Source organism: Anomaloglossus baeobatrachus, chromosome 1, assembly GCF_048569485.1.
Source record: "Anomaloglossus baeobatrachus isolate aAnoBae1 chromosome 1, aAnoBae1.hap1, whole genome shotgun sequence".
Lineage (NCBI taxonomy): Eukaryota > Metazoa > Chordata > Amphibia > Anura > Aromobatidae > Anomaloglossus > Anomaloglossus baeobatrachus.
The window spans coordinates 879927812-879947092 of NC_134353.1; the positions used below are offsets into that span (position 1 = coordinate 879927812).

The following is a 19281-nucleotide window of genomic DNA, read 5'->3' on the forward strand; positions in this document are numbered from 1 at the left end:
CGACATATCTAACGATATGTCGTCGGGATCACGGAATTCGTGACGCACATCCGGCATCGTTAGCGACATCGTTGCGTGTAACACCTCCGAGAGAGTGTTAACGATCAAAAATACTCACCTTATCGTTGATCGTTGACACGTCGTTCATTTTTAAAATCTCGTTGGTCGCTGTGGTGCAGGTTGTTCGTCGTTCCTGAGGCAGCACACATCGCTACGTGTTACACCCCGGGAACGACGAACAACAGCTTTCCTGCATCCTCCGGCAACAAGGTGGGCGTAACTTTCCTGCGGCTGCTCTTCGCCCCTCCGTTTCTATTGGCCACCTGCCGTGTGACGTCGCTGTGACACCGCACGAACCGCCCCCTTAGAAAGGAGGCGGTTCGCCGGCGACAGCGACGTCACTAGGCAGGTAAGTCCGTGTGACGGGTCCTAACGATGTTGTGCGCCACGGGCAGTGATTTGCCCGTGACGCACAACCGACGGGGGCGGGTGCTTTCACCAGCGACATCGCTAGTGATGTCGCTGCGTGTAAAGCCCCCTTTATAGAGAGAAATTTACTAGGTTGCGTCTGTCCGGTGCACTTGGAGAAGTTTGGGTTTTTGGACGCGAGGTATGGAAGAGCGAACATTAGGTAAATATTGGATTTTGGATAGATAACTTACTATAAATCTCTCAAACTTCAATGGCCGCCCCCCAACAAGAGACAAGTTTCTTTGTAGATCGTATTTACATAAAATATGTATTGAATCTAATTTTAATTGGAGAAAAGATTTTTATTTTATTTTATTCCTGCCGCTCCCCTGAGTGTTCAGCTGTATTTGTAAATATCTACCATACAGTTCCAAAATATACGAAGGTGTTATATACCGGGTAATTATGCACAGGAGCCTAAAGACACACCCCCAGAGAACCTCAAACCGATCCATCAAATTAATCATCAAGAAGCTAAGGGCGTAATGATGACTGTCACAAAGGGTGTGGCCACGACCTGGTTCAAGCAAGAGGGGGTCGGTCAATGCCAGCACCTTTTTCCTGTTTCAGCTGGATATGAATCCAAGGACGCAGATTCAAATGAAATGTATTGCTGCACATAGACCCATCGGGTCCCTGCACTGCAATATACACTGCCAACCAATTAGAGGCATGCAGCTGACGTCAGTATGCCAGTCACAGGTGGGACATAGTAGTGACATCATGCTTCACCCATAGCAGACACGCTGCAAACGTCAACTGCTGGACTCTGCCCCAGCTATAGAAGAGCACTTTGTGCATCATTGGTAGTGGCAGAAGGTGAGGAATATACAGTATATATATTTTCTAAATGTGTTAGAGAACAGCAGCAGAATGAGGAACATTATTACAAGATGGGTCCAGGAGGGGGGACATATATTACTGGAAGGGACCAGGAAAGAGATATTACACCAGGATGGGGATATTGTAACTGGAAGGGGCACAGGATGGGGGACATTATGACTGGAATGGGACCAAGATGTCGGACATTATACCAGGATGGGGAGACCTTATAGCTAGAAAGGGCCCAGGATGTGGGATATTATACCAGGATAGGGGACATTGTAACTGGAAGGGGCCCAGGATATGAGACATTATTATGGCAAGGTGCCTAGATTGGGGGACATTATTACTGGAAGGAGCCCTGAATGAAGGACATTAGTAAAGAATGGGGAACATTATTACACTATGGGCGACGGGGTCACACGTATGTCTTTACAGGATTTAGAAAGCTTTATGGGCCTCTACATCTGACTAACATGTAGGTTGGGGCTCAAATCCTAATTTTGCACCAGATTCCATCAGATCCTATTTACACCAATGCAAGAAGCCATTTTTAGATCACCCTCTCCTTCAAACTTTTATATTTAAAGGGGCTATTTCTTACCTACAGAGTAATCTGCAATACTAGATACTGCCTGCGGACAAGAGGTGAGCTGATTTTTGTATCTAATCTCATAGAACAGTCTTCAAGGGGGCCACAAACATACAGTAATTTAATAATGATGACAGTTGCACATGGTAGTCATTACATCTTTTGCACAATATCCTTTAATTTTGCATATTAATACTGCTCGGAGATTAATGATCTATCCCTTATGTGTGACTGTTGTTGTCTGGATCTGGGTTTATTTAGAGATGATGGAAACGTCTATTGGCTGATTCCTATGCCTTTGTTCTAGCTATGCAGGGCTTATGTTAGCTACAACATAAAACCTAATTAAAACGTCCTGCACCAGCAACCATCTGCATTTTACCATGGTCAATGACAAGTATTTGCTCATTAAAAATGCTGCATGATTTATTACACGTCCATTTACAGGATACAGCGACTCCCATTAGCAATTCCATTATTTACCACCCATTATCCCATCAACCTGCCCAATATCATTTCAATACAATATGGATTCTATATTCATTTTATTTACATATGACTGCACTTTGCTACAGGAAATTTTTGAATTTGTTTGTGTGATAAATTGACCACTGGGTGGCACCAATTTACCGAAGAGAGATGTCACCCGTATGTCAGTGCTCGGATACATCATTGGCAGTAAAATAAAGTTGCTCAGACATAATTGTTTCCATTTGAATAATCACAATATTGTTTCCTCACCCTTCTTCTTTCTGATCTTCTCTGCAGAGCATCCGTCTGTGCAAAATAAGGGAATGACAAACGTTTTGATCTCGTTACAGGACTGCCGACAGCTGCGGGCAATGGCTTGTTCCCCACCAGACCGAGATAAATCCTGCTCACAGAGATTGACAGTGGGATTTAACTAGTTAACAGGCGTGGGTGGATCTCTGATCCACCCTCATCTGTTAGCTGCACATGTTGGCTGATCAACGGCTTTAGCAAATAAATGTTTTTGGTTGGTCTAATTAGTTTCCATTACTACTGCTGACTTTAATTTCTACAAACCTGATCCTGTGGTGCTGTCATACGTGGTGCGGATCCTCATTTACGGATCATTACTACACAACCTACCATGCGTCACCCGAATCAGCACTCGGAGTTTGTAACTACCTGATTGGACTCTGTACACACTTCCAACAAGCAACCTAGTTTCTGCTTGTAGCTCTGTTCTGTCGGGCATCAGTTGTTTTTCTTTTACCACTGCTTCTGCAACGCTAGGATTTAAAGTCTCCTGGAGCAGTGGCTGTCTTCTCAGTGAACCAGGTTTGCAAATCACCATTTCCAGCTGGTCTCCTCCTAGTTAAGTTTTGGGAGTTTTCTGTACCATCGCCGAAGATAGTTTCTGCTTGCAGTAGCGATATCCCGGCATCCGTGGTATTCCTCTTTTTGTGATCAGTGGGTTGTTGTTTGCATTGTTTGAGATTACCCTAGTGTGACTTGCTTCTACTCTTTTGGTTGATTCCCTCTGATGTTGATTTGTCTCTCCTCTGTTGTGTTGTTTGTGGTGTTGATTGTGTTTCTGTTATATCCCCTTGTCTGTGTCTTGGGGGAGGTTGTTACTTTGGGTCCAGCCTTATCACAGGATTGGGGGTACAAGTAGAGGTATTAGGACAGGGTTGGACAAGTGACTGGGCAAGGGCGGGGACCTGGACCTTCCTACTTTCAAGGGTACCTCCAGGGTCAGGGTGAGAGAAGGGCCCTCAGTCCTAGGTTCAGCATAGCCTCCCGGTGTCATTCCCGCACCCCCTGACAGGTGCAGAGCGTCTGTGTTGGCACAGCTATTGTTCAAATCAGGTCTAATGGTGCCTGACACTAAAGGGCTAGTCCAAAGCTTACATATCCACAGGACACAGTGACACCCATCAGTGCCTTATGTGCTTTATGGGATATTTACTATGATGTCAATCTGTATACATTTTTCATTTCCAGCCAATGCTTTACATGCTTCCAATAAAGACGTGAATCTTAAAAAAATTACACTTGACTCGGCTTTCTCCTGCACTGATCATTCACTCTCAAAGCCTACTTAAATCTGTCTACAGATCTGTCTTCAGTGAAGATCAAATTACACTTGATGCTTATAGAAATCTATGGAGGGAAGGGGAAGTAGCTAGGGGAAAATACAAATATACAGACACCAAGAGAAATTGCTGATGCTTCTAGTGCAAAGGAAAAAAAATATGTAGAATGTATGTCATATAATGGCCAGGAATTATGTTATCCCTCATTTAAAGAGAACCTGACAGCGGTTACATGCTGACTGATCCACACTTTTTGTCCAGCAATGGAGTCTAGCAGCATGTATAAAGCTCTCGAGGTGGAGTGCATGACTTATTGTTTTCTTTGAAACAATTGTACTTGCTGATTCCAGGTCTTTCTGTAGCTCTCTACATGTGGTCCTTGGCTCTTGGACAATTCTTCTGATAATTATTTGAAGTCCTCTGTTGAAAATCTTAGGGGGAGCACCTGATTATGGCCAGTTTATGTGAAATGATGTTCTTACAACTTATGGCACCCATAGTGCTCACTAGAATCTTCAGTACTTTGAAATTCTATAACCAATGTCATCAGTACGTTTGCAAAAATAAAGCTCCAAAGGCCATGAGACAGCTCACTGGTTTTATTTAGCATGAGATGTTTCTTGTGTGGCACCTAGGTAATAAGACATCTTTTTATAGTCCATCACTTGAACCAGCTGATATTGTTTTTCACTAATTGGCGAAATTGCTTTCTAATTACTGATAGATTGATAGATTTCAGCTGGTGTCCTGACTTTCCATGGCTTTTTACACCTCTCTTTCTTCATATGTTCAATACTTTTACCCTGTGTCATTTCTCATTATTACAGATCACTAAATTTATGGACTCTATGGTTTGATTTCTTTGCCTGTGTGAATTTGTTTGGTTGTTACCAACATCTGGTGAGAAATTCCTGTCAATAGCACCTTTACAAATATATTTACTTAGAAAATTGGTGACGTGTTTGTGCCGCCCCCACGCCCGCAGCAGCCAAGCTGCTCGGATCCGGACCCGCTGTGTGGTGCGAGGGATCCTCCGGACTCAGGGGTCACGCGGACACGCCAAATGAAAAGGGGGACGTAGTTGTACGGCCTTGACCGTATTTGGTTCGTGACGCCACCCACGGTGTTTGGTGAAGTGGGACACCACCGCTGCTGTTGTTGGATACCCGGGGGAGATGTAGTGGCAGACGGCTGTTAACCCCTCCGTGGGTAGGGATGCTTGCTCCGGGGCTCAGTGTCTCTGTGCAGGGTAAGGCAATGGCAGGGGCTTGCACATCCGGATGGACCAAGAGATGTTTGGTTACTCACAATTAAATGAATCACACGAGTCTTTTGGTAAACCAAGGTACTAGTGGCCGGCCGCTGCAGCCGGTTGTACCCAGGTCCCCCACCCGGGCTGGTGGTCGCCATCTTTTCCTCTGCACTAGTTGTGGTTGTGTGTTTAGTCTTCCCGGTATGGAACACAGGAGTCCGCTCCCGGCTTTCTGTGTGCCTGAGGAGCCATTCCCGCTGACGCTGACCCGTGGGATCTATAGGCCCTGGCGGTTGCCCTATCCCTCTCTGTGGGTGGTTGTCTGCTTTTGGGACTTTGGTTGGGACCTGTAATCCTGCCCTCAATCGGTTGATTAGCTAGGCCGTTGGTTCCGATCCTGGCTTCAGGGTCCGAGTACCCCCTCTGTGCACGGTTTCCGGTCAGGTCTCCGGTGTCGGTACCGGCGGGCTCCAACCTTGTCCCGGTCCTCCTCGGATCTGCCGAGCCGTCTTCCCGTTTCCTGCTGATGGAGACCACCGTCTGCCACCTAGACAAGGAACCAGGGCTCCGACCCTGACACTGTCCAACTTGAACTTTTCCTCCGCTGGAGCTACACCTAGCCCCAGCCTCCATTCCTCTCAACTTGAACTACAACTCAATCTGTTTGTTTTCCCGCCCTGGGCTGTCTAGACCCCTAGGTGGGCGTTCCCTAACTGCCTGGTCCCACCCACTGGTGTGCCTGTCTTGCCCTGAGGGGGGTGACTAGGGTTTCAGGTCGGCTGTATGTGACCTAGGTGAGGGAAGGTGTTATGCGGGGGCCTAGTGTGTGACTACCTGGTTTTGCCAGTGCGTCACGTTCAATTCTTATTTTACTCACTGTATATCTATTCTTGGTGTATACTTGACAAAAGTAATTACAGGACATAGAACCAAGGCTTGATTTTTCCTATAGCTACATAACGCCAATGTTCGCCATATACATTAGCCAACTATCTCTCCTGACTCTTGGGCAGGCATGAGAGAGTCACTGCCAGTGGCTTATCCTTCCGCTAAACAAAATGATCTGCCATAGACATTCTACAGGCTGGATCCTTCTCTGTCCTGACATAATCTGTGGGGGAAAGGGTCAGGAAACCCCCATACATATTATATGCTCAGCTGATCTTGCCAAAATTGTAAAGTTTGGATGACTTTTTTTTTCTGGTGTGTATTGGAGCAAAAAGGATGACTGCTGATAAGACTTGCCTCTCATGGCTGTCTCTCTGCATTATGAGACTAGGGCGAGATTTAGGGCTAGAGAGTCATTTCCATGCAAGGCTCTCAATATTAAATGTGGTTTCTTTTCTTTTGGCGTATAAAGGGTTAATGTCAGTTTTTCCTTGCCAGCAGCCTTCTCAATTTTTAGGTGCTTCCAGTTGGGGACCACTCCCAGTCCCTATATATACCATACCCTCTACTCCCTTTAGAGGGCACCAGTTTTACTGAATACTCATTCTGAGACTTTGCCTGGAGGTGGAAGGAGCTGCTGGAACCCTTTCTGTCTGTTGTGGTGTAGACTGCAGTCCTGGTGCCTGACTGCAGCCAAGAAGTTGTATTTTTTCCTTTGTGGCTTTCCATTGGTCTTCCTTACCTTATGTGTTGTTTTAAGGCTACTTTACACGCTGCGATATCGGTCCCGATATCGCTAGCGTGGGCACCCGCCCCCATCTGTTGTGCGACACGGGCATATCGCTGCCCGTGCCGCACAACATCGCGCAGACGCGTCACACATACTTACCTGCCCGGCGACGTCGCTGTAACCGGCGAACCGCCTCCTTTCTAAGGGGGCGGTCCGTGCGGCGTCACAGTGACGTCACTGAGCGGCCGCCCAATAGCAGCGGAGGGGCGGAGATGAGCGGCCGGAACATCCCGCCCACCTCCTTCCTTCCGCATTGTGGCCGGGAGGCAGGTAAGGAGAGGTTCCTCGTTCCTGCGGTGTCACACGGAGCGACGTGTGCTGCCGCAGGAGCGACGAACTACATCGTTACTGCTGCAGTAATGATAATCGAGAATGGACCCCCATGTCACCGATGAGCGATTTTGCACGTTTTTGCAACGATGCAAAATCGCTCATCAGTGTCACACGCAGCAACATCGCTAATGCGGCCGGATGTGCGTCACAAATTCCGTGACCCCAACGACTCCGCATTAGCGATGTCCAAGCGTGTAAAGCCCCCTTAAGTGCAGAGGTGGGACTAGTGATCCTTACCTGTCCACTCACTAGGTAGGACTGTTCTAGGATCACTCAGGGCATCAGGTTCCTGTTCGGCGATGGGTGAGGAACATGTGTAGGAACTGGCTAGGGATGCAGGGTGCACACTCATTAGTGCTCGAGCCCACCATTGTTAAAGAGCCCCCGGTGTACACTTTATTTGTCATGGCACTGAGGAGGGGCGGGCCGGCACGGAGGAGGAGAGGGAGGGATTTATCTCCCTCTCTGCTCCATTGTCGGCTTTTGCTATTCTTGCCCTGCACTCGCGGTACACCGGTGTACTACGAGTGCAGTGCGATCTTTCTCTCGCCCCATAGACTTGAATGCTGTCACGGCCAGGTGTACGGGCAGGCCCAGGAGGTGGATCCACTGGACCGAACTCCTAGATGGTAGGAAAGAGTCCGGCAGCTGGAACACTAGAAACAGCAGAACAGTCCTCCAAAGACATACAGATAGGGACTCTAGATTGTGAGCCCCAATGGGGACAGTGTTGCCAATGTATGTAAAGTGCTATGGAATTAATACCGCTATATAAATGAATAAAATTATTATTATTATGGTAAAATCTTTCCCAAGTACCTGCTTGACATTGCTATCAATAGCCACAAAAAGCTGTATTCATATGTAAATTGGATGCTTTAATATGTTAATTAAAAGTGTGATACTGCCAGTTACCCAGGGTTTTACAAGAGGAAAACTGCAGTGAATGCTAGCTGAGAAGGGAACCCCTATGTTTGTTTGTCTTTATTTTGCAAAAGCTGCAGCATTAGGCCGAGGCCACACGGGGATCTACTGCGATCCTCGCATGACACTCAGCTCGCGCTCGCAGCAAAGCAGGAGCAGAATGTCATGCAAGTGTCACTGCGACTGAGGTCCGATCATGCGATCGGACCTCAGCTGCGGGGGGCAGGCCAGCACTGAGGAGGGGCGGGCCGGCACGGAGGAGGAGAGGGAGGGATTTATCTCCCTCTCTGCTCCATTGTCGGCTTTTGCTATTCTTGCCCTGCACTCGCGGTACACCGGTGTACTACGAGTGCAGTGCGATCTTTCTCTCGCCCCATAGACTTGAATGCTGTCACGGCCAGGTGTACGGGCAGGCCCAGGAGGTGGATCCACTGGACCGAACTCCTAGATGGTAGGAAAGAGTCCGGCAGCTGGAACACTAGAAACAGCAGAACAGTCCTTGCACACGGGAATAGCGGAGAAGTCCCTGGGACCACGGAGTTATGGGTGGTAGTCCGGGTGACGCAGCTCAGGTTCGGAAGCCGAGATGATGTCAGGCGGGGTCCGGAACCTTGGGAGCAAGATGACGGGTCACCGCAGGGATCCGAGATGGTGCGGACTGTCAGGATGGCAGAAGGACAGCGTTCGGGGTTCAGGATACGGCAGACTGGATGGCGAGGCAAGCACGGCTCTACAAAGAGAGATAGGTGAGTACATGCACTGAAACACCAGGAGACCTGACTCCTAGCTTAGGGAACACGAAGATCAGGCCCCGCCCCCTTGGACAATACACCCCTTTATACCCTGTACCTGATTAGCCTCATTACCTGTTAATGGACGCTGGCCCTTTAAGAAAGGGTCAGTGACCGCGCGCGCGCCCTAATGCGCATGCGCGCAGCCCGGGTGCCAGAAGCCAGGGAAGGAGGCTGAGAAGAGGACGCAGGGGAGCCGGCCAGGGCCTGGGAAGCCGTCGGGCGCCGCGAACGGGGACCAGGGGGCCTGGGAAGGACGGGGACCGGAGGCTGGAGAGCGGGGAGCGTGGCAGGTGAGCCGGGGAGCGGGGCTGAGGACCCGGGGAGCGGAGCAGAGGACCCGGGGAGGGAAGCCAAGGACCCGGGGAGCGTGACAGTACCCCCCCCCCACGCCCCCCTCCCCGCAACCGGGACATGAAGGCACGGATCAGAGGAGTGCCCACGTTCTCCCTGGGCTCCCAGGACCTATCCTCAGGACCATACCCCTCCCAGTCCACCAGGAAGAACTGACGACCTCGAACGGTCTTCATGGCCACGATATCCCTTACCGCATAGATGTCGTCATCGGCAATAGGTGGAGGAGCCGGACAGGCAGCAGCGGAGAAGGGACCAAGGACGACCGGCTTGAGCAGGGAGACGTGGAAAGAGTTGGGAATCCTCATCGTGGCCGGGAGCTGTAGCTTGTAGGAGACCTCATTGATCTTGCTGAGGACCTTAAACGGCCCGATGTAGCGAGGACCCAGCTTGTAGGAAGGTATCTTCAATCGGATGTACTGGGAAGCAAGCCAGACCAGGTCACCAGGAGAGAAACACGGAGGGTCCAGACGCCTCTTGTCAGCGTGTTTCTTCATCCGCTGGGAAGCGCGTCCAAGAGACGCCTTGACAGAGTCCCAAATGGTAGCGAAGTCACGGGCTACAGTATCAGCCGCAGGGACATCCGAAGAAGGGGATATAGGCAATGGAACGGAGGGCTGAAGTCCGTAAACGACATGGAAGGGAGATTTGGAGGACGACTCACTGATATGGTGGTTATGTGAGAATTCAGCCCAAGGCAGAAGCGTGGACCAGTCGTCGTGATGGGCGTTGACATAGTGACGTAAGAAGGATGTCAAGATTTGATTGACCCTCTCCACTTGGCCATTAGACTGAGGATGGTAAGCAGAAGAAAAGTCCAGAGTCACTCCCAGATGCTTGCAGAGCGCCCTCCAGAAGCGGGAGGTGAACTGAGTTCCTCTGTCGGACACGATGTGGGATGGAAAGCCATGCAAGCGGAAGATGTGATGTATATAGGCTTCCGCGAGTTCCTGAGCAGAGGGCAGTCCGGCCATAGGGACGAAGTGAGCCATTTTGGAGAACCGGTCCACCACGACCCATATGACTGTGTGTCCGGAGGATAATGGCAAGTCCGTAATAAAATCCATCGCTATGTGTTGCCACGGAACTGAGGGTATAGGCAGAGGCAGAAGACGGCCATAGGGCAGGTGTTTGGGCGTCTTGTTCCTGGCACAAGAGGAGCAGGCAGAGACATAAGCAGCGACGTCCGTGCGAAGGGATGGCCACCAGTAATGGCGTACAATCGCACCCCATGTTCTCTTCTGGCCTGCATGACCGGCTGTTTTGGAGGCATGACCCCAGTGTAACACTTTTTGCCTGTCAGTCTCAGAGACATAGGTCTTCCCGGGCGGTATCTGGGCCAGAGTGACAGGGGCCACCGGAATAATCTTGCTAGGAGGGATGATAGGTTGGGTAGTCTCTTCCTCCTGCTCCATGGGCACGAAAGACCTAGACAAGGCATCAGCGCGTACATTCTTGTCCGCGGGTCTGAAATGGAGCTGGAAGTCAAACCTGGCAAAGAATAAGGACCACCTGGCTTGCCGTGGGTTCAGTCGCTGAGCGGACCGCAGGTATTCCAGGTTCTTGTGGTCCGTGTAGATAATCACGGGGTACACTGCTCCTTCCAGGAGGTAGCGCCACTCCTCCAGAGCCAGTTTGACCGCCAATAGTTCTCGGTCACCGATGGTGTAATTACGTTCCGGCGCTGAGAAGCTCTTGGAGAAGAAACCGCAAGTCACCATCTTGCCGGAGGAGGATTTCTGCATGAGCACTGCTCCAGCCCCCGAGGAGGAGGCATCCACTTCCAAGGTGAACTGGCGGTTTAACTCCGGACGGTGGAGTACAGGAGCGGAGGCAAATGCTCGCTTCAGGGAGCAAAACGCGGCGTCGGCCGCAGGTGACCAGTCCTTTGGATTAGCCTCCTTTTTGGTCAAAGCGGAGAGAGGAGCAGTCAGGGCAGAGAAGTGAGGGATAAACTGGCGGTAGTAGTTGGCGAATCCCAGGAACCGTTGGATTGCCTTCAGTCCAGAAGGAGGAGGCCAGTTGAGTATGGAGGAGACCTTCTTTGGATCCATCTGCAGTCCAGTGCCCGAGATGATGTATCCCAGGAAAGGGAGAGAAGACTGCTCAAAGACGCACTTCTCATATTTGGCGTAAAGACGATTCTCCCTCAGTCTTTGCAGAACCAGCTGTACGTTCTCTCTATGGGTCTGGAGGTCCGGAGAGAAGATAAGGATGTCATCCAGATAAACTACGACACAGACGTAGAGGAGGTCCCGGAATATGTCGTTCACCAATTCTTGGAAGACTGCTGGTGCGTTACACAGGCCGAAGGGCATCACGCAGTATTCATAGTGCCCATCGCGAGTATTAAACGCGGTCTTCCATTCGTCCCCAGAGCGGATACGAACTAGGTTGTAGGCACCCCGAAGATCCAGCTTGGTGAACACACGGGCTCCTCTGAGCCGGTCGAACAATTCGGGGATGAGCGGCAGAGGGTACTTGTTTTTGACGGTGATCTGATTTAGACCCCGGTAGTCGATGCATGGGCGTAGGTCACCCTCTTTCTTCTTCACGAAGAAGAAGCCTGCTCCCGCAGGAGAGGAGGATCTCCGGATGAATCCTTTTGCCAGGCTCTCTGTGATGTAGGTAGACATGGCCCTGGTTTCGGCCGGAGACAACGGATATATCCGTCCTCGAGGTGGTGTTGTTCCTGGGAGCAGGTCGATGGCACAATCGTAGGGACGGTGTGGCGGAAGTACCTCAGACTCCTTCTTGTCAAAAACGTCTGCGAAGGACCAATAGGCCGAGGGCAGTTCCGGTAGGTTCTCTGGAACCGGAGGTCGTCGGATAGGTTGTATGGACTTCAGACACTTCTCATGACAAGCAGAACCCCATCGGGTGATTTCGCCAGTACCCCAGCTGACTGATGGTTCGTGTGTCCGCAACCAGGGAAGTCCCAGCAGGATCTGGTGGGACATGTGTGGAAGGACGTAGAGAGTGATGTTCTCGGTGTGCAGGGCACCGATACGCAGTTCGACCGGTCTGGTGACCCAGGAGATGGTATCAGAGAGGGGTCTCCCATCCACAGAGGCAATCACTAGGGGCTTCTCGAGTAGAGTAACAGGCAGCTGGTACTTGTCCACCGTGGCCTGCTGGATGAAATTATCTGCTGCTCCAGAGTCGAGGTATGCCTCAGCCGTGAAGCGCGTCTCTCCCGTTGACACTTGCACAGTCCACATAACCGGGTCTGAGAGAGTCCCAGCACCTAGGGTGGCCTCTCCTACCAACCCTAGGCTTTGGAGTTTCCCGGCCTTTCCGGACAGGAGCGTAGGAGGTGAGTGTCCTCTCCGCAGTAAAAGCAGAGGCCCTTGGCGAGCCGCTCTGCTCGACGTTGTTCAGATTGCCGTACTCAGTCGATCTGCATGGGCTCGTGGACGGGAATCCCAGCTGTTGATGACTGCGATACGGAGGGCTTCTGTGGAGGAGGGGAATGTCGTACCGGACGTCTCTCCCGAGACAGCTCTTTGGAGCGCTCCTGAAAACGAATGTCCACTCGAGTTGCTAGGGCAATCAGGGCATCTAGGGTGGAGGGCACGTCACGACCCGCCAACTCATCTTTGATGCGACTCGAGAGTCCTTCCCAGAAGGCGGCTGTTAGGGCCTCATTATTCCACCCGAGTTCAGAAGCCAACGTGCGGAAACGGATGGCGTATTGGCCCACCGTCAGTGTTCCTTGACGTAAGCGGAGGAGGGATGAAGCAGACGCAGAGGCGCGTCCCGGCTCGTCAAAGGTGCTGCGGAAGGCCTGCAGGAACTCTTGAAGATCCTTGGTCATAGGGTCCTCCTTCTCCCACAACGGGTTCATCCACGCCAGTGCCTCGCCCTCCAGGTGAGACATGATGAAGGCGACCTTGGCTTGGTCGGAGGCAAACAGATGTGGCAGCTGCGTGAAGTGGAGGGAGCATTGGTTTATAAACCCCCTGCAAGTCTTGGGATCTCCGGCGTACCGGGGTGGTGAGGCCAAACGCAGTCTGGAAGCATCCGAAGAAGCGGCCACGGGAGCGGGGGACGTGGCTTGACTAGTGGCGGCTTGGGATGTTGTAGACGTGACTGCCGCTTGTAGCATGGTCAGGCGGGTGTCCACGGAAGTCATGAAGTTCAGCATGCGGGTCTGGACTTCACGCTGGCGTTGGAGTTCCTCTTGCAAGGCCGCTAGTGCTGCAGCGGGATCCATGGCCTGATCTTACTGTCACGGCCAGGTGTACGGGCAGGCCCAGGAGGTGGATCCACTGGACCGAACTCCTAGATGGTAGGAAAGAGTCCGGCAGCTGGAACACTAGAAACAGCAGAACAGTCCTTGCACACGGGAATAGCGGAGAAGTCCCTGGGACCACGGAGTTATGGGTGGTAGTCCGGGTGACGCAGCTCAGGTTCGGAAGCCGAGATGATGTCAGGCGGGGTCCGGAACCTTGGGAGCAAGATGACGGCTCACCGCAGGGATCCGAGATGGTGCGGACTGTCAGGATGGCAGAAGGACAGCGTTCGGGGTTCATGATACGGCAGACTGGATGGCGAGGCAAGCACGGCTCTACAAAGAGAGATAGGTGAGTACATGCACTGAAACACCAGGAGACCTGACTCCTAGCTTAGGGAACACGAAGATCAGGCCCCGCCCCCTTGGACAATACACCCCTTTATACCCTGTACCTGATTAGCCTCATTACCTGTTAATGGACGCTGGCCCTTTAAGAAAGGGTCAGTGACCGCGCGCGCGCCCTAATGCGCATGCGCGCAGCCCGGGTGCCAGAAGCCAGGGAAGGAGGCTGAGAAGAGGACGCAGGGGAGCCGGCCAGGGCCTGGGAAGCCGTCGGGCGCCGCGAACGGGGACCAGGGGGCCTGGGAAGGACGGGGACCGGAGGCTGGAGAGCGGGGAGCGTGGCAGGTGAGCCGGGGAGCGGGGCTGAGGACCCGGGGAGCGGAGCAGAGGACCCGGGGAGGGAAGCCAAGGACCCGGGGAGCGTGACAAATGCGTGCGAGAGAAAGAGTCTCGCATTACAATCGCAGTATGATGCAATTGTTTTCTTGGTCCAATTGGGGCTGAGAAAATAAGTGCTCATGGGTGCTGGTACATAGGTTAATATTGGTCCGAGTGGAATGCGATTTTCATGCCGTGTGGCTTAGGCCTTAGAGCAGTCTATTAGGTCTGAGGAGTGAATTATTAGTCAATTTTTCTAATCAGAATCTCAGATCTCTTTCTCTTCTTACAGAAATTACAGCATTTGCAAGAGGAAAGGAATAAGGAAATTGAAAGTCTGAAAAACACAATTAAAGATTTAGAAAGAAGGCTGAGCTACGGATCAGACTCCCGGCTAAAGAGGAAACGTTTCTGAGAAACATTAAGTGGATGGTTGACAAGTATTACAGGATTTTCTATTTGTTCTTAAACATTCAGTAACTTATTTATAGAGGATTAACGAGTTATAGGTATATTTTAGTAAACCAGCATTTTCTGGTAACCAATGTCCGGATACTGTTTTTTATTTCTTATACAGAAATTGCTATTTTTGTTTTGATGGCCACAATGGCAAAAGTGCAACAATGTGTCAGTGAATCAAAAAACTTACTGGGATGAAGTTAATATTAGGGGACAATCATGGCAGCATGTGTAGCACAACATTGAGATCATAGCGTCATATTGCAACACCATATATAATGATGTTTATGGTGTCGTAAATGTGTCAAAATGGGATTTTCTGCCTCTGGCAGTGGTCACAAGTTGCGCACGACTCACTTGCCATAGACATCATTGCTGGTTGCACACCAACTGTCTGCCATTTGGTTGTTTCCTTAGAACAAAATTGCAGATCTAAGTCAATCGCATGACAACAAGTCCCGGCCAAGTTGCAGAAATATTCTAGTTGTTGTGCATCGCAGTCTTAAAGGGAACCTGTTGGGTTTTTTAGTTATAGACTAAAACTAGCAGCTTAAGCCGCGCCTGTGCTGCATTCTATAAAGGTTCATGTTATCCACTGACTCCCCCTGTACACCCCAGAAATACCTTTTTGAAAATCTCCCCCGCTGTATGGTAATCCTTGGGTCCGGTCCGATGGGCTTCCTTGTTTGTGGCTCCTGTCCCTCTATGTGCTGATCGCCATCCTCTGCTGATTATTGACCCTCGACTCTGCCTTGTCCTTCATACCACACATCCAATCCCTCACAACCTCCTGCCATCTTCAACTCAAAAATATTTCCAGAATCTGTCCCTTCCTCAATTCGTAATCTACAAAAATGCTAGTGCATGTGTGTCGCCCACATGTAGCAGTCGCCTCAGGGACTTCACTCCACCTTCTGGGACGCCACAGGGTCACCACTTGGTCACTTCTGGCAATATGCATGTTGGTCTTTATTGATATAGGCGTCGTGACGCCACTCACGGTTTGCGGTCAGGGTTATGGGTGACCGCCACTGCAGGTATAATGAGCGTCTGGGCTGGTGGAGTCTGCAGTTAGATGGTGTGGCCTCCCGTGAGTGAGGCTGGCCCCAGGGGCTCAGGTGTGTGGAACAATAGGTCCCAGAATAACTCAGTCTCAGTCTGGAAAGTCTTTCAACTTGTTTTTACTCACTTTTGGATGGTTCTGTGAGGTGCCCGGGCGATGCTGAGATGAACCAGGTGGAACCAGGAACTCCTTCACGCCGATCTGAGGGTAGCCATTAACTCACCTTCCTAGCACTTCTTTGTTTCGGATAACCCCTGACTTAAAGTACCGTGGGATTCATCCAGGAAAGTCGCTACTGCCTTTTCTCCCCTGTCTGGCCCGTTTGCCGGCAGGGTGGACCAGGTGAGATGGCTTCTGGCTCGGTCTCCTTATGGGTTCCCTGTTGCTGCGGCTCGGACTCTGTGTGTTTGGTGAGGCACTTGGAGTACCCTCACCGGCAGGTTTAGTAGATCAATAGATGAACGTCTGTTCTAGGGACCTGTTCCCTGTGCGTGCCTAGTCACCAGCAGTCCCCGTACTCGACTGCCTCTCTTCAGGTGCCTTTCTGACTGACTTTTCTGGTGACCGTTCTCCCCTGCTAACAGCTACTCCACGTGCAGGGTCTGACTGACTACTAGTGTGTCTGCTCGACTACGTCTCTTAGCAACCACACACACTGCCCTCACACTGGCTCGCTACTCCTACTTTTCCTGACAGCTTCTGCAGCTTAGCTTCCAGCCCCTCCACTACACCCTTTGACAAGAATTGTAGGCAAGTCTCTTTCAGAGGCCACCCAAGGGGCCCATCTAATGGTGTTGGAGACCTGGTTGCTATTTGTCTGTGCGTACACACCTCATTCTGGCCTTTGGCGTCACCTGGAAGCACTGTCACCAGCATAGGTGCAGTACTCAGTGGTGCCTGACCAGGTCAGGGGCGCCACACATTCCCTCATAATCTCCCGCCTGGATTACTGCAACATCCTCCTCTGTGGCCTCATTGCTAACACGCTTGCCCCTCTCCAGTCCATCCTTAATTCTTCTGCCCGACTGATCCACCTCTCTCCTCAATACAACCCCACTTCTCCCCTCTGCAAATCCCTCCATTGGCTCCCAATCATCCACCATATCCAATTCAAACTACTAACACTGACCTACAAAGCCATCTATAATCTGTCTCCTTCGTATATCTCTGAACTAATCTCCCGCTACACTCCAAAACGTAATCTCTGGTACTCCCAAGATCTCATTCTCTCCTCCTCTCCCATTCGCTCCTCATGCAACCGCCTCCAAGACTTCCCCCGAGCATCCCCAGTCTTCTGGAATTCGCTGCCTCAACACGTCAGACTATCTGCTACACTTGCAAGCTTCAAACGGAACTTGAAAACTCATCTGTTCAGAAATGCCTATAATCTACAATGACCCCACTACTTCACCACAACCACAGCTACTGCCTCACCACTGTGCGGAGCTGCCGCCGCCTCATCACCGTGCGGCGCTGCCGACGCCTCGCCACCGTAAGGAGCTGCCACTGCCTCACCAACGTGCGGAGCTCCTGCCCGACCAAAGCCCCACCTACTGTTTCCTCCCCAAAACCCTATAGAATGTAAGCTTGCAAGGGCATGGCCCTCTTCCCTCTGTTCCAGTTTGTCTATTGTAACCTGTATATGTATTCTGTATGTAACCCCTTCTCATGTACAGCAACATGGAATTAATGGTGCTCTATAAATAAATATTATTAATAATATAATAATAATAATAATAATAGTAATAATGATTATTGACATGGATCACACCTCCTGCGCCATCCACGGCGCCGGTTAAAAACTCGCGCCTGCGCAGAGACACTGCTGGCATGAAATGGAGAACAGGTGCAAGATTTAGCATAGGTGTGTGGATGACGCAGGAGATGTCATCCACATCGTTGGGCAAATTCTTGCTTCTGTGCTGGTTCCGCATGCGTAACTACAGTATGTATTCAGCTCTGCCCGCAGTAGGCAGAGTGAAGTGCCCCCAGCATGAGCCGGGAATGTCTCTGCGCGGAGCGTGATTTAAACCTGGTTTGTGGATAACGCAGGAGGTGTCATCCACATCAGTTATCAGTAGAGGACGGCATTCAGCACGGATAGGATTTCCATGCAGCACTGGAGATATTGAAAAGGTATTTGTGGGGTGTAGAGGGTGAGCCAGGGGACAACGTGTACCCTCATAGAGTTCAGTAAAGATGCTGCTTAAGTTGCTAATTTTAGTTTATAACTCTAAAAAAACTGGTGACAGGTTCCCTTTAAAGATTGCATTGTCATTTGTGTGCCAAATTTATCAAAGTATATCACAATGTTTGATAAATTTGGTGCGTCTTAAGACATTACACTTCTGTCCAGCAATGATACTGCACTTTTTATGTCACATCCCTAGAGGAGTGAATTAACGACTTTTATGGTGACTTTGTAATAAAAAATCGCAAATCATAAATCAGTCTTCAACTTCACTTTTGAAAAGTGTCAAGAGCAGCGTAAAGTTGCAAAAAAAAAAACCTCACCCATTTTTTGTGTAAACATTATGTGCAGCAAAATTTGAGACTTTTTAATGCCAGTAAAACTAGCACAACATACTTGATACATGTCCCTTAACCCTTAACTTAATGCCCAGGATTGGCAATGCCTTTTATACTGGGTAGTCATGAGATCTTTGGACATGCTGTAAAGAGACATCATTTGGAAGCCCAGTTCTCTTACTGTACATTATTTCCACATAGATAATGGATCTGTTACCATTAAAGGGAATCTGTCAGCAGGTTTTTGCTATGTAGTCTGAAGACAGTATACTGCAAAGGATTACATTCAGATGACAGCCCCGCATCTCTTATCACAAAGTATGTTTTTGTTTACCTACAATGTTACTTTAAGATTCCTTGTTTTATCATTAATCTGACTGAAGTCATGCTCCACCCACTTCTGTGATTAGCAGCTCTGTCTATGAAAATGTACACTGAAAGCCTGGCATGGGCGAGGGCAGCTTGTTAAGCTCTACTACATGCAAAAAATTAAATATTTGATTATATCATACCAGCTGCACGCAATAATCTAAGTGATACATCGTTGCATTCAGAATCTCTTTGCCTATATTATGCCGCTCTCAGATGAGGTAGCAAAAACCTGCCAACAGATTTCCTTTAATCTCCACACTTGACTAAGGAAGCGGCTCAGAATGTGAATGTCCTCAATTTCCCCAAAGCAGTTTAGAATCATTAGAAGATTGAAGTCTTGAAATGAAATCTTAATTTTAGGAGTCATTGTCATGGTAAAGTCAAGTGCTCGTGTCGCGGGCAGACGCTGCGCTCTCCCACTGCTCGAGTCCGGCTGCGGCTGCGGCTGCTCGGTGGTGGCTCGAGCGGTGGGCCGGATCCCGGGGACTCGAGCGGCGTTCCTCGCCCGTGAGTGAAAAGGGGGTTTTGATTGTGGGGATTTGATATTGTCCATGACGCCACCCACGATTGTGGTGAGATTGGTGACACCACCGCTGCTCTGGACGGGGATCCCGGGAGCGA

The 19281-nt window shown here is 50.2% G+C and overlaps 1 protein-coding gene across 1 annotated transcript in view; it reads left to right on the forward strand.

The window, feature by feature from the left end:
- CCDC152 (coiled-coil domain containing 152) overlaps positions 1-14740 on the forward strand; it is a 90940-nt gene extending 76200 nt beyond the window's left edge. The window contains exon 8 of the mRNA XM_075342675.1: positions 14530-14740. Within this exon, the coding sequence (XP_075198790.1) occupies positions 14530-14652 (123 nt within the window). The 3' untranslated portion in view covers positions 14653-14740. The remainder of the gene's footprint in view (positions 1-14529) is intronic.
- Positions 14741-19281: the final 4541 nt, after the last annotated feature.